At 38.9% G+C, this 27,248-nt stretch overlaps 4 protein-coding genes across 10 annotated transcripts; 3 read left to right on the plus strand and 1 right to left on the minus strand.

Annotated features, from left to right (window-relative positions):
• The first annotated feature begins 878 nt into the window (after positions 1 to 878).
• On the plus strand, positions 879 to 3,997 carry CXIP2 (CAX-interacting protein 2). Of its 3 annotated transcripts, none has more exons than XR_016396296.1 (3): positions 879 to 1,339; positions 2,924 to 3,486; positions 3,728 to 3,997. XR_016396296.1 is itself a non-coding variant. In XM_008806974.6 (2 exons), exons 1-2 carry the CDS (start codon positions 923 to 925, stop codon positions 3,428 to 3,430), a joined length of 924 nt encoding a protein of 307 aa, XP_008805196.2. In that variant the 5' UTR covers positions 879 to 922; the 3' UTR covers positions 3,431 to 3,687. The 3 variants fall into 3 exon arrangements, 1 of the variants encoding a protein (XP_008805196.2); XR_605797.6 differs by having other exon boundaries at positions 3,747 to 3,997; XM_008806974.6 differs by lacking the exon at positions 3,728 to 3,997 and having other exon boundaries at positions 2,924 to 3,687.
• Positions 3,998 to 5,628: 1,631 nt separating this feature from the next.
• Positions 5,629 to 9,190, plus strand: LOC103718258 (2-oxoglutarate (2OG) and Fe(II)-dependent oxygenase superfamily protein). Its single transcript, XM_008806990.6, has 2 exons — positions 5,629 to 7,742; positions 8,591 to 9,190. Exons 1-2 carry the CDS (start codon positions 6,846 to 6,848, stop codon positions 8,897 to 8,899), a joined length of 1,206 nt encoding a protein of 401 aa, XP_008805212.4. The 5' UTR covers positions 5,629 to 6,845; the 3' UTR covers positions 8,900 to 9,190.
• Positions 9,191 to 9,316: 126 nt separating this feature from the next.
• LOC103718267 (pectinesterase/pectinesterase inhibitor PPE8B) lies at positions 9,317 to 19,939 on the plus strand. 5 transcript variants are annotated; one of them, XM_088703498.2, is made up of 7 exons: positions 9,317 to 10,715; positions 12,321 to 12,352; positions 12,898 to 12,936; positions 15,675 to 15,752; positions 17,240 to 17,355; positions 17,484 to 17,534; positions 17,663 to 18,232. In XM_088703498.2, exons 1-7 carry the CDS (start codon positions 10,642 to 10,644, stop codon positions 17,702 to 17,704), a joined length of 432 nt encoding a protein of 143 aa, XP_088559624.1. In that variant the 5' UTR covers positions 9,317 to 10,641; the 3' UTR covers positions 17,705 to 18,232. The 5 variants fall into 5 exon arrangements, with proteins under 5 accessions (XP_088559624.1, XP_088559623.1, XP_038980890.1 ...); XM_088703497.2 differs by having other exon boundaries at positions 9,605 to 10,715; positions 15,672 to 15,752; XM_039124962.3 differs by having other exon boundaries at positions 9,606 to 10,715; positions 15,672 to 15,752; positions 17,240 to 17,328; positions 17,464 to 17,534.
• Positions 19,940 to 20,250: 311 nt separating this feature from the next.
• Positions 20,251 to 26,385, minus strand: LOC103718277 (internal alternative NAD(P)H-ubiquinone oxidoreductase A2, mitochondrial-like). The gene is made up of 8 exons (XM_008807020.5): positions 25,879 to 26,385; positions 25,250 to 25,469; positions 24,841 to 25,001; positions 24,567 to 24,632; positions 23,201 to 23,364; positions 22,637 to 22,751; positions 20,780 to 20,959; positions 20,251 to 20,700 (listed from the first exon to the last, which is right to left on the minus strand). Exons 1-8 carry the CDS (start codon positions 26,293 to 26,295, stop codon positions 20,548 to 20,550), a joined length of 1,476 nt encoding a protein of 491 aa, XP_008805242.3. The 5' UTR covers positions 26,296 to 26,385; the 3' UTR covers positions 20,251 to 20,547.
• Between the last annotated feature and the right edge of the window lie 863 nt (positions 26,386 to 27,248).

Consider the following 27,248-nt stretch of genomic DNA (forward strand, 5'->3'; position numbering starts at 1 on the left):
TGAGCACACTACTTTAACGCCAACAAAATTTTAAATCAAACATCGAGGCCTTTAGTCTCTTGATGGATCTCGGTCTATGGATAGTTAAAAGTCTTGAATACACAAAAATATTATAGAGATACGGAGACTAGCAAATATTTTATATGCATCACTGTAAATCTAATATTGTCAAATTAGTGATTAAAATATTAAAATTTTGGAGGGTTATCTCGCTGTGTAATCCAGATTCTTTTCATCATCGTCGTCATCAACAACAACAATAATAATAATGAAATAACTAGATTACCTAAAACTGGAAGGAGTCTCGTAGCAGAACAGATTGAAATGTCAGAGAAGAACAGGAGAAGCCACCAAACACCAACAGAGCACAACTTGGATCTCATCCCTAACCTCAGCTCTAGCCTTTTGAACTTGGTTATTGATAAAAAGAGGGCATCCTCACGTCTCTATATAAAGAACCGACGGTATCAGGCCATTTAAGGACATTAATTATTGGATAGATTGGTGACAAGATCGATTGTTTCTCTCATGGAAAGATTTGTGGATGCTGAGATATAACTAACGGATATGATTCAAAACTCTCGCTCGATGCCGAGATACATTGGACAGGATTTAAAATGCTCCAACTAAATGTGTCCTCTTTTGGAAAGTAAGGACGGGTTTGAGTTGAGAGTATTAATGGGTTACCTTCCAGAAGGCCCGTGTTTAACATTTAATATTAGAGGAGACGAATAAAAATATAGTTGCTATTTTAGTGATTAGTCAATACTTATTTAATACCTATAACGTGCATATCACGTGCCAGGTAGGGTGCAATCATAATAAGGACACGTGTTGGGTGCAGATAAAATCTTTCACCATATCTGCAATTCCTTATAATTTTCTCCCGAGGAGGCGAGAGGAAGGCGGAGAGAGGAAAAAGATGGTCGCATCCCTCCATCTCTGCGGACTCCAATCTTTCTCCCCTCTCCTTGCTCGTCCTTCTCCCAAATTTTCCCCCTCTTTTTCCTCTTCTTTACCTTCTTCTTCTTTCGCTCTTCTTTGCCGCGCAGCGTCCCTGCGCTCCTTCTCCTCCTCTTCCAGGCGCCGCCCGTCCGCCGCCGCGGCCGCCGCCGCTCCCTTCGTCGTCTCTGCCGCCCTCGGGAAGCTCTCAGAGACCGAGCTCGTCCCTGTCCCCAAGGGGCCCGAGGGCTTGGATGGCAAGTTCCCCTCCGCCGCGGGCGTCTACGGGGTCTACGATGGCGACGGCGGCCTCCAGTTCATCGGGATCTCTCGGAACGTCGCGGCCAGCGTCGCCGCCCACGCCAAGTCGGTCCCCGACCTCTGCCGCGCCGTAAAGGTTTATAATTACAAGTTCCTTTTCAAAAGTTTATATATAATTACACATGCAACATAGACATAGACAACAAACTCGATACCAGATACTTCCTATCTAATCAAAAATATTCTTAAAAAAAAGTCATTTAAAATTTTCTGTACTTAGTTTTTTGTGAATTTTTCTTCATCTTTGCTTACCCCCCTCAACTTGTCTTTGGGGCTGTCCTCCCAAAATTCTTCTCAGATAGTTCACTCTCGTTTTGCCATGTACTAGTCCTGCTCTTAACCTTTGATTAATATAATTAATCCTTTTGGTTGTAACGTCCATTCATTTAATCTTAAATGTTTAACAAAATCATCTAATGTGCATGGGGTATGGGCCGTACCCAAAACTCATGCATACAATAATTCGTGGCTGAACTAGTTTATATGATTTTCCTATTACTGTTGGCAGTCAGCGATCACAAAAAATACTAGGACTGTTTCTCCATTATATTCTCTTGCATTAATCTTATTGAATACATTGTAATCTTAGCACTCTGTGGAAGAATTTAGATTCATAAGTAGTGAAATCTATTTGTCTGAACAACTAATTTGGCCATCAAATCTAATTACAATTTTGCCTCATATTTTACTTCCACCCTCCAAGTTGCACTATGTATACCTTTTTGTGGTCCCACTAATTTCGATGCCTATATGTTTAAAAGTTTCTCTGCACATTTCTAGGTTCTCTTGTCTGCGATGCATTCCGCTGTATTTGAACTATATCCTGAATGAAGGCCTAATTTCTCTTTATATTACTGGAACTAGCTTCCTTTCCAAAACATTGTGCGCTCTTGACTTTATAAAATATAATTCTAATCATCTTGGAGTTCTCAAGAATGACTATTTGTGATGGAGATGCTCATCAAATTCTTTTAGTTTCCCAGCTAGGCAAACTATTGAATGAAATGTGGCTTATATCTACACACACACAATCACATATTATATCTTTAAATAAAACTATGGATGGAAGGAAGGGATTTTCCTTTTTTTTTATTTAGACATACTGCATTGTCTTAATTTGATTCACATCTCTTCATGCTGAAGATAGTACAATTCATAAGTTTTACCTGACAGAGCTTTTGTTTGATACTTTTTTATGTGATATGGTTGTGAAAATGTTCTTAATGTTTACTTTGCTGATTAAATTGCATTTTTGATTTCCAAAAGCATCGTCTAAGAGTGTTCTTAATTGAATCAAGAATATTGAATATTAATACTTCTATCTGTATATCTTGGTAGTTTCATTCATTTTTTATATCACAGCAGAGTGGACTTGGCTATGATGAAGGGAATTAGGGGCATGAATTGAACATCATACGGATTGCTTTTGTGTCCATTCTATGCAGTTGCAACGTATCACTGTGTGAATTTAATGAATTCTGTGGTTGAAAATGTCAAAGCCTTGAAATCTTTAAATAACAAGAAATGGACAAAAATGGCACTCAAACTTACTAGCTTAAGCTAAAGATCTAGTTTCCAGGCATGCACCAGTGAGCACAAATTTGATGTAGGATCACTATCCACAATATGTTACTCAGATCTCTGCACCTTATCCTTGTAGGTGGGGCTAGTAGATGAGGCTGCACCTGATCGGACAGTGCTGACCAATGCCTGGAAATCATGGATGGAAGAGCACATCGCAGCCACTGGGAAAGTCCCTCCAGGCAATGAAACTGGAAATAACACTTGGTTCCGCTTGCCTCAGAAGAAACCAGACTTGCGTTTGACACCTGGTCGCCATGTTAAGCTCACAGTCCCACTGCAGGAGCTAATTGATCGACTGGTTAAGGAGAACAAGGTTGTTGCATTCATCAAAGGATCAAGGAGCGCTCCACAATGTGGCTTCTCACAGAGGGTGGTGGGGATATTGGAGTCCCATGGTGTGGATTTTGAGTGTGTGGATGTTCTTGATGAGGAGTACAACTATGAGTTGAGGGAGACGCTGAAAAAGTACAGCAACTGGCCAACTTTTCCTCAAGTTTTTGTTGGAGGGGAGCTTGTGGGAGGATGTGATATTATTTCCTCCATGGCAGAGAAAGGGGAGCTCGCTGCACTGTTCCAGAAGTAGTATTCCCTGTGGTTGAGAGTACCTTGAATTGCAAGTATCATTTGAAGGATACAAAGGTATGATCCTCTAAAACCATTTTATTGTATTGAACATTTTTCCAAGAGTAATGCTAGAGGATCTCAAAAATAAATACTAGCTTATTAATCGAGAACAGAGAACAGTAGAGTAGCCAAAAGATCAAGAATAATATTTGTTTCTCAAAAGAAAAAAAAAAGTATACCTGTACAAGTTATGTTAGTATTGGTTTGCTTTCAATTTGGAAAAAAGGAAAAAGAACCTCCATCTAATGCTTTGAAGTTTCTGGATGGAATTCCAGAAGGGTAAGCAGCCCAGAGGCGAGCTTCCACAGCGGTGACCTGGCTTGAACTAGGGGTCCTTGTGTCTTTCTGCACTCAGGCTTCCTTGTAGATCAGCATTATGTATCCTGAGCTAATTTAACTCAGCATCATTCAGTGGGATTATGAGTTAGCATAACAGGATTCGCATGACACCCATGTTACAAGCACTGGCTATCTTGTATGCCATTTTGGATGGTATAATGCACTCTATTAGTATCTTCTTGTTCAACTTTGCCCTTCCATGCAATTGTGGTTCATTGTATTCTAGGCAGGAGCTGGAGTGCCCCTATGGTTGGTGGTGGAATGTTAGAACTAGGTTGCAGGAATGTTTGGACCCTGGAAGGAGTAATTCAAGCTTGTTGGCTTCCTTCTGGGGACATGCTGTCCACCATATATTAACATTTCAAAGATGATGATTTCATAAAATTTCGAAAAACTTTGTTAGGAAAGGATGTGCTGGCTTACTAGAGATGATCAAACTTTATGTACTCACTCACTTTTTCAAAAGAGGCTACGGCTAGGATGTCTGCATTAACTTTCTTGAGCCTCTCTTTGAGTGACTGTATGCTTTTAAGTCTTGATAAATTGATGAAAGCTCGAAGATGTTTTAGATCGCACGGTGAGCTAATTTCTCTCCACTGTTGATATATCTTTCCCCATCCTAGCAAATTTCATTTTATTGTCAAGTATAAGATATATAGCTGCGAGGAGAATTTACTCTATACGGCAACATCTATATTAACCAAAAAATAAAACTATATTTCAAGACCGAAAGAGGTGATGTTTTTGCTTTTGCTTTCATTGCTTTTGAAGGCGTGCCTTCAACAATTAGTGATGATTGCATCAGCTAGATCCTCTATATGATCCTTTGTAGTCTATCTTTCTCCTGGAAAGGGTGGTATGCCACGGGTCGTTTCATTAGACAATGAAATAAAAAGAAAAGTGACTAAAAGTGCAAAAAGAAGAATCACAACTGCAGCAACACATCATTATTCTTATCCTCACCAAATGTTAATATTTGTACGAAAACGAGAACAAGAATACACAAAGAAAATCAACTCAAACAGAACACTCACCATCAGAAACCCAACATGCAAAGTGGATTTGCGACCAACTTCGTTGCTATATATGGTGCCCTTGACACCCAGTTGTGGATTTTCATCATCATCTTAAATTTTAATCAACATATACTTGCATGAATACATGATTAACAAACATGCACACAGGGCACTCATAAGTGGGACTTTTTATGGCTTTATGCAATAGTTAAAGCGGATGGTAAAGTAGGACAGAATTGACAATAAGGGTCCATGGCTCCATTCGTCAGAACTTTTTATGGTCTTCTGATATATTTCTTGGATTAGAGTCTTCTCCCCATGATTTATTGTTTATCAGGTTCAAGGAGAAATTGGGGGGGGGGGGGGGGGGAGAGAGAGAGAGAGGATGGAAGCCACTTAGCTTACTCGTATGAGAGCCAAGATCCAGTACCAATTCTCGCACTCTTATTTGGGTTATTGAGGTTGGCAATCGCATGGGGGAGATGAACAGATTGAGACCTTTAGGAGAACGAGAGGAGGGATGTGAGGAAGGCAGTCTGAGATTCCTTTTGTAGAGGGAGTTTTCTTTGGACTAACCTTATTGCTGGGTTGGATTTCTCTAAAAACAACTAATCCATGCGACCCTGGATTTCTTAAAGGTCTAGGCATCTAGCATTGCGATGCAAATGAAAAAGTTTTATTTGGCTACGGTCATAAACAAATTTGTAGTTAATATGTTATAATCATGCTACAATATGGTATCTTTATTATTTTAATTAACTGTACATGACTAAAGCATTTAGTTTGTGCTTGAGCAGGGATATGCTTTGTGCACCCCTCCCCAAAAGAAAGAAAAATCCATAGTACGTTCAATTCTTCTTCTATTCCCCAAGACACGTTCAACTGCTCTAAAGACCAAGTTTACACTCATGTGGAAAGGTTTATGAGATAGATTTGGTCTATAAGCCTTTTTGTCGCCCATTTGCGGTTGACAAATGTGACACCAGCCAGGCTCCCATAATGTGCACGAGAGAGAGAGAGAGAGAGAGAGAGAGAGAGTTGAATAAAAGCCAATTGTAGATTTGTGGTGGATCCATTTCAAACCAAATGTCCTGATTATTGAGTACAATATTCTGGTTATTGTGGCCCCCATATGCTTACCAAATTTCTTATTCCTTCAGCTAATCGATAATAAATCGAGAGAAGACATCCCCCTAAATAAGCTGCTAACTAGGAAAGTGTTCCCCTTAGTGCATGCCAGCCCAATTTTCTCTTTGGTGGATGCTTTTCTTCTGCCTCTTCTCACAGCTGAATCTGTGTATGCTATTTGAAATTTTTATATGTTTACATCTTGCAATAAAACTTGATGGCTACTGGGACTCAGCCCAATAGCCTTCACTTACATTATAAAAAATAAAAAAAAGATTAACACGAAATATAAATAAACTTTGGGGAGTAAGTGAAGCATCAAACTATCCCATTTAGAGTACCCGTGTCTCTTATCTTGTAATTATCTTATTGGTCAAGTCAGTCTTTTTATTCCAAGCTGCTTTAGAGTATATAACTAGTAAACCTCTCTCTAAGAAAAGCCAGCCTTGCCCACCTTTCCACCTCCAAAACATCAGAAGCCGCCCTGCAACCTGGTGGCAGAACCCCAGCTAAGCTAAAACGTAACCGTCGCCATTAATAACTATGAATTCGCCCACTCTGCCTCGGAAAAATTTTAATTAAGGGCGATGGGGACAGGACGAGGTCATGTATATTCTATGCAAGCTTTAATGGCTATTGACCTCCGACCCACTCGCCAAACCTCCAAAATATATGTAAGCATATAAAAATCAAAAGAATGACTGACTTCCACTGGCAAAGGAGGACAGGTAAGTCTACCACCGCAGCAAGGTGGCGACATTATATTGGCAAAATTTTATGAAAAGTTAGTATAGGTTGCTGTAGGAATGCATGTGGATTTCCTTGGATCCTAGTCTCATCTAATATTTCTGGAAGCGTAACTCAGTCTTGTCTCCGTCCTTGCACTCCCCCATGGCTTCCACTACCTCCACTTCCACCGCTGTCGCCGCCGCCGACACTTCCACCCACCGCCACCAACTTCAGGGTAGCGGCGGTGTCCACGGCCACACCCCGGCGCCTCCTCCTCCGACACCATCAAACCAGCAAGTGTCCGAATCCCTCTCCGCCGACGCCGACGCCGCCTTCTCCCGCTTCCTCGACCAACTCCATATCACGCCGAGCCTCTCCTCCTCCTTCTCCAAATACTCCCGCCTTTCCCCTATCTCCTCCCCCTCTTCTTCCCATCCCCCCAACCCTTCTCCTCCTATCATATCCCTTCTCGAACCCCGACCGGACCTCCTCCTCTCCGCCGCCGCCGATGTCGGCTTCTTCCACCTCGCCGACCACGGCCTCCCCTCCCACCTCCCCGCGTCCGCCCTCCTGGAATCCCAATCCCTCCTCCACTCTGGCACTATTGCGACCACCAATCCTTCTTCTCTGGGCTTCAATCACGATGACGACGGCGACGAGTCCGATGACAAAGATTCGATCTTTGTCTTCGAAGCCGGCTGGGATGGGTTCGAATCCTTTCCATCTTTGGTGGAGTATGCGAAGGGATTGGAGAGGGTGGGATTGGAGGTGGTGGAGATGCTGTCCTCGATCGCCGGAGGATTTCCCGAAAGCCCGTTTCGAGAGAGGAAGGCGAGGTGTTTGATGTGGGTCTCGGAGTGCTCGAGTACTGGGGAGGGAGAGGAGGGGATGGAGGTGGGGACGACGACGAAGAGCAAATGCTATCCATATGTGGTCAGCCTGCAGTACGAGATGAAGGAGTGGAGAGAGCCGAGTTGGGTGCTCGGGGACTCAGGCGAGTGGATTCCCGTCGAGCCTTGTGCTGACTCGATCCTTGTCACCCTCGGAGATATCGCTCAGGTGAGTTCGACTGATAACCCAAGCTTCCTCCTGTAATAATCCCCATATTCGTTTGGGGATAGTGCGGAACAAGCTGGAATTATCCTCCTTATCCTGTAGCCAAACTGCCATTTCTTTTTTAATCTGGAATAAGGCATGGTTGGTTGATAGTCAAATCGATATCTAAGGAAAGAACTGGCCGAGGTTGCATTCATTCCGTGACTGGCGGACATGCTTACTCTGCCACTCGTGGAGATTTCAAAAAAGAAAAAAAAGAATCACTATTCTACTCAGTTTAGCAAAAGCTATTCAAGTAAACTATAATTCTATACATTATCCATCATGTATAGCTAACACTTATGATCGTATATATAGATAAAACTTCTCTGTCACAATCAAAGACCACCACAAACTGCTTAACGGTTCCACACACAGTTCGTAGCTTTTTTTTTTTTTAATTTATGAAGAGGAATAAGTCTGTAACATGATAGAAGATAAAATGCACCAATAAAGAACATGACATAGTAGTTATCAATAATTATTCAATATGTACTATATATAACAGTATATGTATGCATGAAATTTAAATGCTGATGGTTTTTCAGGCTTAATGAGATATCTGAGCCACATATTTGCATTTCATTGCCCAACCTAGCCCATTCACCACTGCACATAACGAAAGAAATATCTCCTCCTTTAAGAGGCATGATTTATAGTTACACTAACCAAGATGACATGTTCTCAAAACTAAATTCTGAGAACTAAAAACATGTAGGCCGTATCCATATTAAAGGCTGGTTGGATGCCGTGTCCAAATTCTATTGCAGCATTTTAGATCTGTGACACATGCTCTAATTTTTACTTGGAAGGTTTGGAGCAATGCAAGGTTCAAAAAGGTGAGGGGTAGACCTCAACGCACTTCCCTGCGCTCAGACGGTTCCAATGATTCTGGCCGCGTTTCTTTGTCTCTGTTGGTGACCTTGCCTTTGGATAGTGTCATCTCTCCATTGTTGCCACTTGCAGTAGATGACTGTGACCAGAGTATTGCTGATGCTGGTGATGGAGGTTGTAATGATGGTGTAAGAAAGTTTCGAACATTTACTCTGGAGGAATATGCTTGGAGGATTTATCATGAACGCTTCCCATTCAAAGATCCTCTGCTCAGATACCGGATATGAGATAATTTTAATCTTTTGATCTCTTCTCACAGAAAAAAAAAGAAGAAATCATCTCATCACTTGTTACCATGTTTGAGCTACTCTTATTTCTTCCATTCTAGCATTCATTTTAGCATGCCTCCTTGTCACTTAGAATGTTGTTGTCTCTTCCTCTGAAATGGTGGACCCTTATATACACTGGCTCTCAGTTTGTGGCTTATGGGATCTACATGGTTAAAGAGGAAGTATTTTGATGGATGTTTGTAATCCTTTAGTTGATAAATTGTTTGAATTTGATTTTTGTTGCCATTACATTGTCTTTATCTTAGTGGATTGTGAAGCGACAAATGCAGTTTTACTTTGGCTGATGCAGTCTTATGATTGTACCTTAATTAGACTTGTTACTTAATATCATGGTATGTAGCAATATTTTGATGCCACCTTGATCAGGAGCGCTGATAAGCTGCATGAAATGGGAAAGGCAATTAAAAATTTAAAATGGTTGCCACACTGACATCTGGGCATTCACTTGTTTCACTCTTTTGCATAGCAAAATTTAAAATTGTGGTCACTATAATTTATTTTTGCTCTATGCATTAAAATGGTTTCAAAAGCCTTAATTATTTTCTCATACTACATATAATGGATATTTAAATATAGCCAGTATTGAGGGTTTTTTTTTCTTCTGTATTAATGAGTGTTATATACCAAAAATAATGATTCTCCTTTTTTGTGTATCAAATTTATAAAATCAAGTTTTTGAAAGTCAAATTTTCATATTAGCTGAATAGTATTTATTGTGAAATGTAACAATATCAAATCACGCTATTGTCTTGCTATTGTTATGGTCTGATATGTCTTCCATATTATTAACCCAACTTCAATTGGACATTCTTTGAACTTCTGATATGAACCCAACCTCTCTCCACCAATGCTCATGGGTGCGTAATGCTGCTAGTTGTAACCTATGACAACTTATTAGTCTAGATCTGCAGCCTTTATTTTAAGTATAGTGGTTATTAATTGTTTTGAGATGATCCATTGGTAAGAGAAACTATGCATTAATGAGAGAATGCTACGTAGAGACGCAAGAGGCTTAATATGATTAAAAAGACACAACATAATCTGTCAAAAAGGAGAAAAAGGCATAACCTAAGTAATCTCAACTCCTTATACACTAAATCCATCATACCCATGTCGCAAAACATCAATTAAGAACCTTCTCTAGTGTAGTGAAAAAAGAACGGCTATTGTCTTTTCTATCTGTTCTTATAAGAGCCTAGACCCAAAAGAGAGGCCACCATAGTGCGCCATTTTCAAAAAGTATAACCATTCAATTGCTTGCATCTTGGCTTTATGGGTGCGAAAGATTGGTGGTTGTGATCCATTCATCTCTAACTAGGAGCAAAAATAGCAAAAATAACGTGCTGAATTTATTTAGGTTTGGAAGAAGAGTTTACCTATATAAAGTCGGCATGTTAGTTGCCGTCTTTATGCTGTTTATATAGTTTCGGACCGACTACTTCTGATTTTATTTTTATCGATCGAAACCGAGGCAAATCCCCGTTGTTTCCTCGCTTCCCTCCCTCCGGCGTTCCTCTGCCTCGCCTCCTTTCCTCGCTCTCCCCTTTCTCTCTCTCCCAAAATCTGGAGCCATAATCTTCGCTCGCGCCGTTCCTCAGTGGGAGGAGTACTGCAATTTCCAATCGCTTCTTCACCGATCAAACACCAGAGGCCGTCGAGGAGTCGTTGTGCGGGGACACATGGCCCCTCGAACGTGTGAGGTCTGTAAAGAAGCGCAATCCAAGTACAAATGCCCCATCTGCCTCGCTCCTTAGTAAGAAAAACCCTAATCCCTAAACCCTAACCCCCCTCTTCTCTCTCTTCATTTCAGCTCATAGCAATAGTTCTATTTAGAAAAATTGGTTTTTTTCTTATGTTTTTTAATCGGCGGAGTCATAAGCGTAGCCATCCAGAACTGTCCCAGCTAGTTGTGTTCGGATTTATGGATCAAATAGCTAAAAGTTTCACTTTTAACTCTATTGATTATAAATTCTTTTTCTTTTTCTTTTTCTTTTAAGGAGGTTTGGAGAACATTAGGGTCTTCCTGTTTTGTGAATTTAGACGACGAAAACATGGGATATTCTGTTGTTTCGCATCAATTATAGATGTGCAGTTTTCGTTAGACTGTTAGTATTCAGGACGCTTTCATCTTAGATATATAATGATTAACCTTATAGAGAAGTAGCAGAAGTTGTGGCACGTGAAAAAGGATAGGAGAAATGGAATGACCTTGAAAGAATACGCTTCTAGGTATAAACAAGAAGTCTTGCCACAACTACGTGTGTTAGCAAGAAATAGGCCCGATATCTAGGTTCTGGAGCAAAGAAAAATAATGTGTTGACAAATTGAGCACATGGTGATCGAGTTGACAAGGAAAATTTAGAGAGATCACTCATGGGAGCTTATGCTTGCTGTTATAGGTAGAGCTGATAGAGCATAGGTTATTGAGAACCATTTAAGTTGATTTTGTTATATGATCAAGGACGTACCCTTAGATGGAATTTCAAGCTGAGATTATTTTTCTTTTGATGATTCTACGAAGTGAACAGAAGATATTATCTTTTTTGATGGTGAAAAGGGTGCTCATATGAGAGAAAGATACAGCTAATTGCTCAAATCATTGAGAAAGTGCTGTCTGATTGAGGAAGGAAAAGCTAAGGGTTATTGATGTAAATTGACATTCTCTAGTATCATGATGGAGCAAAAATTTGATGAATCCTGTTGTTTAAACATTGATTTACACCATCATGTTGAAAATTTGGTCAATATGGATATATGTACTTCGATCTGTACATGGATATGGACTTCTCGGGTAAAGGAATCATTGGTGCCAAAAGCACATATCAAGGATGAACAAAATTATGAATGGAAATAACAAAATGGAGATATTAGGAAGGATGATAATTTCCATACGACCATAACAATGAGTAGACTCACTTCAGAAAGAATGAATTATTAAAAATCGGGGGCATAATAAATTGTTAAAGTTGAACAAAAAGAAACTAAACTTGTATTCTTGTAGGTCACAGCTGTATAAAACATATGTAGATAACTAAAAAGCCCATCAAATCATATGTTTTTTTTCTGTTGATTCCGTTTTTCTTGGTATCTGGCTAAAAAGACTGTGTTCCAAAAAGCCAACATATTGATAAGGCTAGGTCATGATATCAAGTATTTTGGGTATCCAAGTTTTTCTTTTTAGTTTACCATTAGCTATGATGCTTGTTTTTCTTCATCATTGCCCCACGAAATTTTAACTTTTAAATCTTGGAGTTGGAATCTGTTTTAATGTTTTCTTTTAAGGAGAAATATTTTGGTTTGAAGTGCTAGCTCTGCAACATTACTGATATGTTGTTTTCTGTACTTTTTGAACATGCAGTTGTTCTTTGGGATGTTTCAAGAAGCATAAAGGTGCTGCCCTTTTCAATTTCACTTTCCTGCATTGTTATGCTCAAAGAGTTTCAAAAATTTGCTTCAACCCTAAAATGTTGAACTACAATGTTTTGCTCTAATCAATCTGGGGGTATGCATAGTGCAAAAACACAGTATTCAGGGTGTAGATCATTGTAAATTCTTATTGGCCATTGATTTCTTTCTGGGTCACTTGGCACCATCCTGTACACACAACTTTTGCCTAAACATGTTGGAAGCAAGTTGAACCTGTTTGAGGCTTCATGGTAATCCATTTATCCCTTGGTGCCTGATGACTTAGTGAGAGAGTAGCTCATCTTGTTCTACAATCAAATATCCCTGGTTATTCCACATCCATTTGGCACTCATAGCAAGCAGTTCCTTAAAAATTGGACATTAACTTATCATTCAAAAAACTGTTTTCTTGCAGTTTTGCAGTATACACTATACTCTGAACAACTATCACACTATACTTTTTCACTTTTTCATGTAATTTCTCTTTATCTTCTGCCCATTGTTGAGAATTTCTTTGTTGATTGATGCAGAAAATCCATGCAAGAAATCAGTCCCTGAGGAAGAATTGAGTAAGAATTATGTAACTTCATATATTTAAACTTACATTCATTTCTGTACATCAAATTGTTCATTCTAAATTTCAGACATTTATTATATGCTAAGATATGATTTTTCCTTCTCATTTGTTATTAGTTATCATTTTTTTATTGTGCGTGTGCACGTGCATATGTATCACTTGGAAATTTATATATGTCATTCCAGAACTTCTGAGAATAGTTATAAAGACCAGACTGATGACCTACCTAGGGTTTATTTGTCGAGGTCATTGGTCCAACCACCGGGTTAATTAGTTGGACTGGATTATAATTAAAAATATTTAAAAAAATCAAAATATGTACATAATTAGCTATAACTTATAAATATGCACAACTATTTATATCTGTTTTTCTTTGTTTAATGAGAAATATTTATGATTTTTCATTTTAAATAATACAACATACTGATTTACATTCTACACTATTTTCTAATTACATAATAAATAGATAAATCATGATTTATTTAATTTTAAAAAACACAATCAAAGCTGTATATAAGGTAGGAAAATATGTAAAATTGATTGATATTTTTATTTTAAATAGTAAAGCTTTAAAAGTATCCAAATGCATAAAATGAAGCATATATTTTATCTTTAATTTTGCACCATAGAGAAAAGGAGTTGATTATTTTTCTTGTTTATTGGAAAGAATTGATGATTAAAAATATTGAGTAAATAGCATCTTTGAATAACATTAAGCCTAGATATAATTTCTATCGCTTGTTAAGGTCCTAGCAATGAATTGTTGTCCTATTGATTGAGAGCATTCCAAGCAAACCATGATCAACAGTTTGAATCTCTACAAAACCATGCATTTATCGCTATTTTTGAAACTTTTTAAAGCTAGCCAGTTCACCCTTATTTGACCCACTTGGTTCACCATTTTTCCTAAAAAATGGGGTCAGGTCAGTGGTTCCCAGCTGGTTCAACCACATTTCTGGTTCCATGTGAAACCTGGACCAGCCAGGGATCTGATTCACTGGTTTTTCTATCGACCTGGTTGGTCCTATTGAGTTTTTATAACTATGCTTCTAAAATTACTTATCTTCACTCTTCTTGGGCATCGATTTTGTTATCCTCCTTTTTAATGTGATTGTCCACAGCAATTTTTCCTACCTAAAAAGAATGAACTTTTGAGATTTACTATAAAAAAAGAAAAAAATGCTCTCTAGTTGATATCCTGAAGGAACTAATTTCTCCTTTCTATTTGTGGTCTTAGGATGGGCCATGTCTCTTCCCTTTCCTTCTTTCTACCTCTCTCTTTCCAGATCAGGTTTCTTTCTTTGTTTGGCACCATTAATTTTCTCTCTTGATTGATATCCTTCGTGAAATCTCTCCTTCCCTCCCTCTCTCTACCTACACTTTCTAGTTTCTAGTATAGCTGCCTACATGATATGGACTACTACCAGTCACACTCTCTCTAATTGATCTTTCCTTTTTCTTAGCCATTCAAAATGTTTAGTCGTACCTCTTAATAATATGCTGCCATCCTTTTCATTTGGGAATAAAAAATATTGTGTCGTGTTTTTCCATAGATATTTACACTCCCTCTTCATCATGTAACTCTTTTTCTTTGAGAGAAACAAGAGATAAGTTTGCTGAAAGGGGGTGTATCAAACAATTTATGCAAAAAAAAAAAAATACTCCAACTATATCAACAGACGATTTTGTTAAATTCAAGCACAATGACATGGGCATATTTATAATTGTATATACATAGGAATATAAGAGAATTAGTCCTTCAAAGTTGAACATCGGGTCCATTTATAAATGGTTAACCATAAAATTGGATTTATAATTTAAGTTGAAAACCTAGTCCATTGCAAATGATGTAAGGGGAAACTTTGAAATTCTGAATTAGATTTAGTGGTTTTAACTTTATTAAGCTCTCCATTGTCAGATCCAGAGGGTTCCAATACCTCTCTTTCTGATCCCCAATCCAAACAGGACAGGGTTTCATATAACTAGCTGCTGTGCCCTATGTCACCACCAAGATCGTCATCTTGAGGAGAGCTTGCCTCTGACACATATCTCGAAGTTCCCATTTCAGTCTTCCTTTGGCTAGTTAAGAAGACGATGGGAGATGAGACTTGAGGAATCATGAGACAGCTCACCCAATATGAAGCCCTCAAAGCTATCTTTTTCTCTAAAAAAATCTCATGGCACAATACAGTTGGCACATACTTTGATTAAATGGGATTAGGGCAGGACTAAGTGTTGATGAGATTGTTGACCATTGAGATTGTGGAACACTCTATCCATGGCACTTGGACCACCATACATCTAGCCATGTTTGCTGAGCCATGTTGTCTCCACTGGGGACATGAGAAAAAAGGAAAAATAAGCTCTGTTTGAGTAATAGTTGATCTGATCACATTTGTCTGTCAGATATCTTCTTTCTAATATTTTATTTTTTTCTTAATATTTTCTTTTTTTGGTTTATTTTATTTATTTGTATTTTATGTTCATTTTGCTTTAAATTTATTTTATTTTGTTTTTTAAGTTTTATTTTAATCTAATATTTAATTTTTTTAATTATTTCATTTTGTATATTTTATGTTATTCATTATCTTTACTCAAACATGCACTGCATGTCGCTAGTTTCTAGTTTGCAGTAAAGTATATTGTCAGCTATATATACTTGTGAAGGGATTCCACTTGTTCCAAACATGACCTCATGTACATGTCTATATTCTTCATCTTATGCAGCAGTCCAGAAGCTACCTGAAAGATCATATCAAGTAGATGAACCAAACTGGGTTGTTGATAAAGAACAATTTCAATCTATAGGTACTGCTGTCTGGCTTTATATGGCAGATTCAATTATGTGCATTATTTTAATGTCAAGCTTTAGAACTTACTCTTTCTCATGCTTCACAGATCATATTGACATAATATAATCATGCTTTTCCTTTTCAAACGTATTGGATTGCATATTTGTGAACCCACGATGTATTATTTTTGAAATATATTATGGTTGATGTTGAATTTTGGTGGTCAAAATTGTCTTTATGTTTGCTGATTAGTTTCTCCTGGACATTTGACATCTGTGCCATGTGCCCATGTGTCCAGTTGCCATGAAGTGTTCAGCACTTCAACCTCTAGAGTCTAGAAAACTCATTGCTATGAGAGTTCTCTACAATATAAGTAATTTGGTGGTAATTGGGGTTTTGTCAAAACTTGTAGAGGTGGAAAACCTGCGCTTACAGTTGTCTTGGCTCGTGCACTTTTGCGTAAACCTGTTTTCTTTCCTCTACAAGGATATATCTCGTTGACGATTGCTACCATGGCTATATAAGAGAGAGAGAGAGAGAGAGAGATCTGCCTAATAAAACTTGTAATATGGAGATCGGTGATCTCCTTATTAGTGCAAAATGAGTGTATTTTGTAATTTTAGAACTTGGCAGGACAACTTCCTAGTCTTGCTTCTGAAAGATGAATTCAGACCAGCTGTTTTCGATGGTCTTCAGCTTTTGTATTTGTTGCAAACCAGTTGTTTTATGAGTTGCTTTCTTGCAGAAGGTGACAAAAAGTGGGTAGGTGGGGTCAACATGCTCTCATATTTCCTCGGGTTCCTGAAATGTGTCACATAATCTATGCTGCCATGTGGGGCACATATTGCAACAGTTGGACAACCCTAGGAGCATTGATAGGCTTGTTTGATACTTAACCATAAGTTTTGATCAGATGCTGCCCCGAAAGTGGAGTAATCATTTGGGGTCGTGCAAAACCCATAAATTCTGGATTGCCATCTAAAAGCTGGTTTCTGTACATTCTATAACCTCACTTTGGTAACATAAAAGGTGAAAAAGACTTTTGGAGGCCCTCTGTAGCCATATTTCCTGACTCAATGATAATGGAGCAGCCATACTTTGCTTGTAAAAACGATGCTGCATTAGATGTCTTTACAGTCTCTTTTGTTAAGTTGATGGCTACTGCTATCTTCATAACATCTTCTGGTATCATCATATACTTTCAGATATCTAGTGAGTGTCAGTTTGTTCTAAGTAAATAAGGTATTATAAAATTTGATGTCCTGATAGGTATCAACAAATCTAGTTCATTTGGGCTGCCTTTTGTTTGTGTCACTCTTTAAATATATCTAGTATTAACTCATATATTTATGTATTCATTTCTTTCTTTCTGTATCTACTTTTTAGGAGCAGGCTAGCATGACAGTTTTGTTTGCTTGCATTTTCTGACATGTTAATTCTCTTTCCCATTTCGTGTTTGTCTGGTTATACATGGCTCTTTTCATGACATTTCTCTGCATGCAGTGGAATCCAGCGAAATTCTAGGTGCCTTAAAGGATGGAGAGCTACGTAAATTAATACAGAAAATTGACAGCTCTGAAAAGCCAGAAAATGTAGTTTATTCACAACCACAACTTTATGTTGGTCTATTCCTCTTAATTGAAATTGACTTTTAAATGTTTGAAATTAGACCCATGGGGTTATCTATTTGGTTGTTAACTCAATATTAGTCCTTAACTTGCTCAAAGTACCTTTCACCTATTCACAGGAATTGACTAGGGCCATGGAAGGACGGACTTTTCGCGAGTTCACAGACAAGGTAGATGGCATGCTATCATGCTTATATACAAAATTTTCAATATACATCCTTGGGTATGTTGAAAAATGTTCTTGATATGCAGATGAATAGTTGAATACTAATAAGAGATTTGATGTTCCTTTATGCAGATTCTGGCTGTTTTGAACCCACAGAACCAGCCTGCTAACTGAGAAATGTCATGCTCAATCATTTTATTTTTGCCCCAATTTTCTGAAGGATTTTGAGTCATTTCTGAAGAGCTAGTTATGATGGTCGGATCTGTTCAGAAGCTGTCTCCTTGAGCAGATTTACTGTACTTCCAGCCTGATGTGTGATCGACAAAAACGTTTGTTTTAAGTACAACTATGGCTATATGTTCTAAGTTCTGAATAATTTTGTAGGGGGAAAATAGTCTGTTATTTGTTCCTTCCATGTAATGATTATATGATTATTTGATTCTTGGGCAGATGTAATTTATTTCCAGCCAGGCTCGGAGCATGAGCAGCACAGTTTCTCTTGTATCTTGACATGGCTATGGATGTAGGGGAGTTTGTTTAAATTCAGCAGAATATACGTTGTACTATTTTTAATTTCCATGCGTGCTATTTGCTATGCTGATTTGAATGTTGATTTGGGTGAAGTTGGGACAAAATGATGTACCATATGTGATTTCTTTGCATGCTCCTCTGCTATGCTATCTCCCTTTTGTCTTCACAAAATCATGAATGCTCCGGAAGAATGTGCGCATCGAGATGGGCTCTTTTATTTTTATGGAAGCACTCTTTATCTATAATGACATGCTTGCATCAGTACCTTCTATTAGCATATGGCTGATGTAGGCCAGCTACATTGGACTACGTTGTGATAATGTTTCCTTCTGGATGTCGCATGTTCGAGTCCCTTGGTTTTCCTTTTTTTTTTTCTTCCTTCGAAGGTTTAAATAGCAAATTGTAGCAACCTGCATGAACATTTCCATTGTTACTTCAAATAAATTAAGAAGTTCGAGTTAGGTGCATATTCTTTGTCATGAACATGTAAGATTTGAAAGTTCATCACAACTTCAACATAATTAGATAATAATAATCTCAATTCATAATATTTGATTGGTATCATTAATGTTCTATCTACTTATTCTTTCCCTTATGATTCCAATTGTAGCCAACTACGCATCCGGTAACTTTGAAAAGGTAAAATGAAAGATGTGGTGTGACTTTTACAGTCTAGTAAAAATTTCCTACCTCACGTCGATATAGATGAAGTAAATTTAAAATAAAGAATAGCTATAAACAATGCCAGAATACGGGCAAAAATTATAAAATTTCACAGTGACTATTCAACACAAGCTAAAATAAATCCACATAGATATGTACACATAAATATACATCCCTAAATATCCATCTCATTTAAGAAAATATATCACATATATCAATCTTTCGTATAATAATAATTACATGTCTCATCTTTCGTTCCATCCAAACTCACTCCGCTTATTCTCTTCCTCATCTTCCTCCCTTCATCTCTTCCCCACCCCCCACCAACTCCCCCTCACCAAACTCCATCACGCTCCACTCGATAAGGAATGCCATCGACGAGGTCGAGAAGGCCACCGCCATCATGTCGAATCTTGTCGGCGCAGTCAATGGCTCTCGCCTCGGCCATGCCATCAACGACTGCTTGCAGCTCCTCCAACTCTCATCCGACGAGCTCCACTGGGCCCTCGGGTCGGTCTCGGGCAACGGTAGCATCACCGCGCGCAGCAAGGCCAATGTGGTCGCATGGCTTACCGCCGCCCTCACCAATCAGGACACCTGCCTCCGAGGGCTCCTCGAGGTCGCCGATTTCTTCGAGCTGATCTATGAGCAATGCGTGAAGATGGTGGAGGCTTCGATCGAGAGGGCTCCAACTGATTCTAGCAACATCAGCATCGTAGCTTACGATGCCATGGCATCATTGCATGGACTCATCGAATCCCCTGTGAATGGGACTGGCGTTGACGTCGTAGTTGCGACCGACGGCAACCGGAACTTCACAACCATAACAGAGGCGGTCAGGTCTGCACCCGACTACAGCGACAAGCGCTACGTGATCTACGGGAAGAAAGGCATATACGAGGAACATGTCGTGGTGCCGAGGCAGAAGAAGAATCTGATGATACTTGGAGATTCGATGTTCGACACGATCATCACCGGCAATCGCAGAAACTATGATGGTTGGTCCACCTTTGGATCTGCTTCGTTTGGTGAGAGCTCTACTCTACTCTTCTCTTTGTATTAAACTAAACTCCACCGATTCGATTCTTTAGCCTGTTTAAACTCGGGACAGCGATTACCATCATTGTTCTAATCTATGGCATGTTGTAGCACTACCGATCGTGCAGCTGTGAGCGCTCCAGGATTCATAGCCCAGAACATTAGATTCGAGAACACGGCAGGAGCCGGGAAGCACCGGGCTCGGCTACCGCTGCGCCTTCAAGGGCTATGAAGGCGCAGCGGTATATCATCAGCAACGCCGCCGCCGCCGCCGTCTTCCAGGACAGCGTCATCCTCGGGCGCAAGCCCATGGACAATCAGGTCTTTCATTGTTTTCCATGACCATACAATGAATCCACATGGTTTCATAAACATGACAAAACATATAAGAAACATGGAGCATAAATTTGCAAATGATCGTATTTGATACATTGGCAGCTAAACTAAAATGCCCACAATGGTGTAAAGTAATAGGATCATACCCAAAGGAAGAAAATAGATGCACCTGCTCATTTTGAATAAGAGAACAAGTGTAAGAAGTATTGGAGGATCATTCATTACAATTTATCAAAAATCAGGGGTATTCCAATTTCATTAAACCCTTTTGCATCTGCGCCTAAATCATTAGAAGTTGAGGCTGATAAAAATGGCAAATGCCACTTTATTTAGTAAACATTGGCAACAGGAAACCAGTCCTGATACATTTCAATGCTCTTGAGGTCAAAGAAAAGGGAAAAGAAAAGCAATTGCTGCAACGTATACCTGCATTACCTTTCTAATTTATGCTAAATGCGGCTTATGTCACGACCAAATACAAACGTTGTTGCCCAGTTAATTGCCACATAGAATCTGTTTCTCCAACTTATAACACGAGTTAGATATGCCGATCGCCAAATGAACCAGCTAATAAATCCTGCAAGAGACAGTCCCTTTGCCTCCTGAGGGAAAATTACTGCATTAGTTTCATCACAGAATTCAGATAACGATAATATACACAAGTTACGTAGGAAAACTAACCTTGCTCTGACGAAGATCTACAAGAGCTTTGTATCTGCCAACTGTAGCCATGCTGCCCAGATGCCTATAAACAAAAGGAGCTCCTAGTTCCAAATTTGCAGCATGATGTGCATGCCCTCCACCTGCTCTACAGATTTGGTTCAATAGGGCAGCTAGATATTTCCCTTGTCTCTCAGCTACCTGCTTTGAACAGTCAAGTTTAAGAGTTCTTTAAAATTAAGACATGGTGAGAACACAAAAGTAATTACAGATTTCAGCATTTCCAGCCATTTATATTATGTAAATAAAAAAAATTAGTTCTCCCACATATTTTTTTAAATTATATGATGTTCTAGATAGAAAGTGCAATCCATCCATTCATTCCAGAATATTTCATACAGTCATCAGCTTCATCTCTCCCAGTTTTGTTTGGTAAAATCACATGGTTGCTAATTGGATAAAACATAATAAATAAAGTTTATGATGTCATTCAACAGCCCTCTGTGGATGTTAAAATAAGAGGAAAATAAGCCAAAAGCCTTCACTAAGTTCTCGCAACAACACATCTAGATTTAGTGGGATGCCAAGGGTAAGCTTGATTGCATAAGAAATCTGAATCAGCACTTTGCATCTCATTATTTCTAACCAAACCGAGAAGTCTTCAAGAGACAGATATACAACAAGGCAGAGGCCAGCCTCTTCTGCAATGAACATTTTGCATTGATCAACTATGACAGTTTGAATTTGACCCTGAATTGAATATGCTATCTGCAGATAGCCATTGTAACTATATTCTATCCAGAAGGTATCTTAATTTTTCTGGATGATAGTAATTGTTGAAAGTCTACTTTTAGAGGGCATTATTGGTCAGCTACGGCTGGTGGCATTTGACCCTAGACTGAATAGAATCGAGGCTTATCTTTCTCCTTCCTTTGCACGAAACCACGGTTGGATCATCCACTGCGCGGATCACAAAGCATTCCAAACTCTGTCATTCATCTATCTGCACAGATCTCAAAGTGACCAGTGGATGATCGTGGATTCGCGCAAAGGAAGATGAATCCTTCTTTTGTGTGAAAGATACAACCCCAACTCAACTGAACATGCTCTCTGTAGATAGCCATTATAACTGTATTCTTTTTGGAAAGCATCTCAATTTTTGGATGATATTTACGGGGGTAATTGTCTTAGCAACCTCAGAAATATTCTGAAATTTCCTACTTTTGAGGTAGAACGTCTAATCTTGCAGGTTTGAAACAGTTTTTTTGATAGACAAATTATCTTATTGAAAAAGGTCAAGTAGTTATTAGGAAAAAAAAAATGAAGAAATGAGATAAAGCAACTCTGAGGCACTTTGGGATAGAAGAAGTCACAGGAACATATAAAGAAGAGAAACAAATAGGGCATGGACAGGTGAGAGAGAAAGAGAAAAAGTTGTTTTTTTTTTTTTTTTTTTTTAAAGTTGGGGGAAGTTGTCAAATCTATCAGAGACCATGAGAATGCGCTGGTTAAGATTTAATTCCCACAAGCTTGGTGAATCCTAGAAAGATGAAATCATCTAGAGATTTAACGCCAACCAAGTCAGTTAAAAAGACAATACAACATTGGAGGAAATTATTTCTTTTCGTTAAATTGTATACTTGTATAGTCATAAGGAATCTCGGGAAGAGTCCTTTTAAGTCCAGAGGGAAATTCTATCCAAATAAATTTGTTCTAGAAGAAAGAGGATGCAGTTAGCATGACTCCCCTTCAAAAACAGCATGAGTTTCAGTGGCAGCATGACAATGGCTCATTGTGCTCCAGGTATGCACCTGTTTGTTCATGCAAACCGAGTGGGGAAAAGAAAAGAATATAATAAACAGTGAGATGCTAACTAACCTGAGCCAATGCTGGCAGTACTTGTCTGCCTGTGTTTTCATGGAATCCACTACAATCTCCTATTGCAAAAACATCCTGCACGGAGGGGACGCGAAGCCACTCATCAACACCAATCCTGTTAAGGAATGTACAAGTTATGAGACATCCCTCGTATATGAGCTGTAGAAGCATAAAATGTCATGACATTATGTGAAACTGCTTTGCTCATCCTTAATGTTTGATTTGTGCCTGCATGCAGCTCAGCCCTCGAGTAAATGGAAAGTTTATACCTCATTTGCAAAGAGAAGAAGGCAGAGGGAGAGGGCAACTCAACACTATCAAATCTCAATAATACAAACTTGTGTTTTCAATTACATAGCAGTGGATTTATATAGGCCTAAAATCCTAGTAACAGTCCACATAAAAATAAAGTATTGAAGTCCTCACAAAATATTAGTCCTAGAGTCCAAATAAAAATAAAATTTTCTAATTCCCAAATTAAATAAAAATTTTCTAATTTCTATATTTGTGCCTAACAGAAGTGCCTAGATCTCTTATAGGACAATCCTCCGTCAACAATGTTACCTTCCGCCTGGTGATTTTGGAAACTGCAAAGAACTGATGAATGGTGAAGGACCAACACCGGTAGACCACACAAGCAGTCCATATGAAACCTCTGTGCCATCATTAAGAATTATCTTTTGAGGTTGAACATCTTTAACAACTCCACGCACAAGGCGAACTCCAGACTGAGATAATACAGAATGCATAAAATCAGATTTTGTAAATCTAATTGTCACTTATTGCCAATAGAAGTGGCTGCATACTCTAGCAATGCTAAGTTAGATGCAAAAGAAACAAATATGCACAAAACAAAGAGGAATTGATAGTATATAATAAAATGAGAAAATGAGAAATACTAAGAGCATGTCGATCCTTCATGCATATGAGAAGAAACATATGCATGTAAAATGAAAGAGGATCTGGTAAAATATAATGTAAAAGAGAAATAGTACGAGCAGATTAATCTTTCTTCTTCTACTTCTTCTTTAAATAAAAAAGAAGGTTAATCTTTCATCAGACACATGCATGCACAAGCAAACAAGGGAGACAAAAGAGAGCCCTGAAAAGTAGTCAAAAGAAAATCAGAAAAAACAGTATCTAATTTATTATTTGAAATCTACGTGCCTCTGACTATTTTTCTTTGATTAAGTGATTGAATCATGATACCATCAATCTTTTTTAACTAGATAAAACTGGGTCAAGAGATAGCCCTTTATTCTGTAGCATTATGGCCGTTTTTGGAAGGATAATTATCACGAGTCTCTAATCTGCAACTTAAGCATGCTTTCTATCCATGGAAAGTTAGTTTGCCTCCATGAATACTTGACAACATAAGCCATCCATTAAAGCAGCATCATGACCATAAGCTTCTTTCCATTATCTCTCGCAGAAACATAGACGATAGTCATACTTTAGATAAAAAGAAATCACACCTTATACAACTATAATGTATCAGAGTCTATCATGACCTTCCTTTCCATGCTAGCGCAAAATAGACAGTTCCATGGAGCATGTGCATTCACATATTACATAAATCAAAATGATAAGAGTATATATACTTAAAAAATGTTTCTGACCATACAAAAGTCTAGATGTGAGAAAATAAAACTGATTCTTCTATGGGAGCCATTGAGGTTGAACTGAATTCTCAAGGAGAAAGAATCGAATAGCAATTTAACAAGGGATAATACAAGGTCAATACAAAAGCAATGAACATTGAAAACAATAGCAGCATAAAAGAAAATAATGCTCTTCATATAAAAAGTTTCTGAAGTAAATTCAGGACTAAGGGAGATGGAAATGCAGAGAGCAATCAAGCAATTTACAAACAGCAATTGAAAATCAACAAAAGAAGAGATTGCACAATCTCTTGCTTAGAATCACTGACCTTAGTGAGTTGTTTTGTAGCATATGTTCTGAGTCGAACATCGAAAGATGATAATATTTCATTTGCCTAACACAAAAAAGAAAGAGTTCAGATGATTTTTATCCACATATGTTCTTGACAAGATTGACTAGAAATAAATATCTCAGGTAACTAAATTAGGCGATGTTTTATGAGCTATAGCATCAAACACTCTATTAGAGGAACAAAAAAGAGATATAGAGGAAAAAATAATTCAAGTTCATAAAATCATGCTGGAGAGGTATCACAGGGAAACCTCAATTAGGGTCACACGGATATAGTCTTTAACATGGGAGTAACGTTGATGAACATCTCTAATGATGAAATCACTAAGTTCACCACTGAACTCAACACCAGTTGGACCACCTCCAATAACAACACAGTGCAACAGTCTTCTTTTTTCTTCTTCTGATATGCCTATATTTGCAAAAAAAAAAAAAAAAAAAAAAGTATTAAATGCATTACACCAAATCACTATATAACCTAATATTTGCTGTTCAAAGACTGCACAAATGCAGGATTTGGCGGTGTTTGAACTACATAACATTATTTGCAAAAAATAAATATCATAGCAGGCTGAAATCATTATAAGCAAACAAATTTACACAAGGTACTAATTAATGCAATAACATCCATGATGTTTCCTATCCTCTGAAATGGCATACCGGGCACATCAGACAGCATCAGGTTGAGAAGGAGCTTCCTGCGAATCTCTTGGGCATGGTGAACCTCACGGAGAAAGACCGCATGCTCTCTTACACCACGTATACCAAAGGTCGAGGCCTCTGCTCCGGATGCAATGACCAACTTGTCATATGAAACCTTAAATTTCCATGGCTCCAGAGTGTCACTGGCACTCCCATCAGTAACGGTCTCACAATGCACCTTTCAAAGCAAAACAAAAAAAACTTAACTTTATAGACAAAAAATACTTAATAAATTACCAAACTAAAATTTCTACATCAAATGGTATAAAGGAACAAGTCCTCTGATTCTAAGCTATCAGAGGTAAAGCAGCAGTCCTCCAGTCTTCTAGAATCAACGGGTTTTTCTCTTTTGTCTCCAATCTGCAAGTGAGATCCTGGTTTACAGGGTGATAATATTCTATTCCAAGTAAAAGGTAGAAACTTTAACACTTTATGACGATACTACTCTAATTCATACAGCAAGGTAGAAACTTTTCGACACCATTTACTGTTATCATGCTCGAGCTAAAGTTATTTTTGACCGTTTCTTCTGTTTCTCAACGATATGGGGAGTCCTTCATCAGAAGTTAGTACTCAGAAGTACTCACCGTGTGGGAATCGGGATCGATGAAGGCGCATCGGCCTAGGAAGAAGTAGGAACCGGGGGTGGTGGAGATGGAGGGCTGGATCCGGCCGATGGGCTCGGCGACGGAGCGGAACTCGAGGGTTCCGACGCAGGTGGAGGCGAGGAGAGGGGTGAACACCATGTGGTTCCTTGGGGAGATGCACACCACGTCGTACAGCTTGGTGTCGATGCTCTTCATCAGCCGGCATCCCGCCCAACCCGTCCCCAGCACCACCAGCCTGGGCTTGTCCTTCCCGGCCTCCGTCGGCCCCAGCCCGGAGAAGCCGCCAACACCGCTCGCCGCCGTCGCGGCGGAGCGAAAGGCGGAGAGGCTCCAGGGGGAGGGCTTCGAGGAGAGCAGAGAGCGGGAGGAGCGGGCGAGGGTTTGGAGCCACGCCATGCGAACGGGATCCGAGCACGGATCCGGACTCCATGCCGCTGGAGTTCTTAGAGGTAGGCGGCAGCAGCAGGGCGACAGCTGGCGGAGGGTCGGTCGGCTTGATGGATGGATGGACGGATGGTGATGAATGATGTTGGGACCCGGTCGGGTGGGGCCACGGTGCGTAGTTTGGAGCCGATGGTTGGTCCGGGGTTGTGGGTCCGGATAAATGTGCGCTGTCAGGTTTGACGATGAATATGGGCTCTCTAAAATCCAAGAAGTTAGCTATGGATGGTCCTCCAGATAAATGTTTGTGGATTACAAAATCTTAGGTAGTTCGGTGTGCCACGACAACAAAAAAAGTATAAAGCTTGAAAAATCCATCAAACCGTTCTGAGAAGTAGTAATCCTGTAAGTTTGGAGCTTGTGGTGGGTACGTAATCAGGGCCCATAACATGTAACAAGAGATAGGTGGATAAGTTCACATGCACATTGAATTCATGAAGTTAGACACTAAATTTCTTCCCTCGAACTGTTAGTATAATTGAGTGCAGCTCCCAAGGTTTTTTTTTCCACCACCATTTATTTGTGAGAAGATGACAGGTGGTGCATAATATGACGCATCCCTCCCTCTAGCCTATCTACAAGGAGATCCTCATAGGAGATGGTTTTCTAACACATCCTAAATATGTTTGTGCATGCATGAAAAATTAAAAAAATTTAGAGACATTTCAATTTGTTAGAGACACCTAATGAAGAGTTATGTTTAAAATTTACTTCTATTTGTTCGAGAGCATAATACTAAATTTTTATATTAACTTGATATATACTATCAAACCACTGTCAAGTCAACTATTAACATCCAAGGCCTCACCTTTCTACCAAGCGGCGCTGGACATTTTATTCCAAGTTATGTTCAAGTTCATGCTAAATTGACTCTTATTTTGAAATTTATATCCATATCTAACCAATTG

Source organism: Phoenix dactylifera, chromosome 8 (assembly GCF_051530095.1).
Source record: "Phoenix dactylifera cultivar Ajwa chromosome 8, Ajwa_hap1_PhDact_Kaust_v1.1, whole genome shotgun sequence".
Taxonomy (NCBI): Eukaryota; Viridiplantae; Streptophyta; class Magnoliopsida; order Arecales; family Arecaceae; genus Phoenix; species Phoenix dactylifera.

Coding starts and splice junctions, on each gene's coding strand:
- CXIP2 (XM_008806974.6), top strand. CDS start 923: ATGGTCGCATCCCTCCATCTCTGCGGACTCCAATCTTTCTCCCCTCTC. Junction 1,340..2,923: donor ACCTCTGCCGCGCCGTAAAG/GTTTATAATTAC, acceptor TTATCCTTGTAG/GTGGGGCTAGTAGATGAGGC.
- LOC103718258 (XM_008806990.6), top strand. CDS start 6,846: ATGGCTTCCACTACCTCCACTTCCACCGCTGTCGCCGCCGCCGACACT. Junction 7,743..8,590: donor CCCTCGGAGATATCGCTCAG/GTGAGTTCGACT, acceptor TTTACTTGGAAG/GTTTGGAGCAATGCAAGGTT.
- LOC103718267 (XM_089925094.1), top strand. CDS start 19,128: ATGTCGAATCTTGTCGGCGCAGTCAATGGCTCTCGCCTCGGCCATGCC.
- LOC103718277 (XM_008807020.5), bottom strand. CDS start 26,295: ATGGCGTGGCTCCAAACCCTCGCCCGCTCCTCCCGCTCTCTGCTCTCC. Junction 22,752..23,200: donor CCAAAATCACCAGGCGGAAG/GTAACATTGTTG, acceptor ATTCCTTAACAG/GATTGGTGTTGATGAGTGGC. Junction 20,960..22,636: donor TACTGCCAGCATTGGCTCAG/GTTAGTTAGCAT, acceptor TGTTCAAAGCAG/GTAGCTGAGAGACAAGGGAA.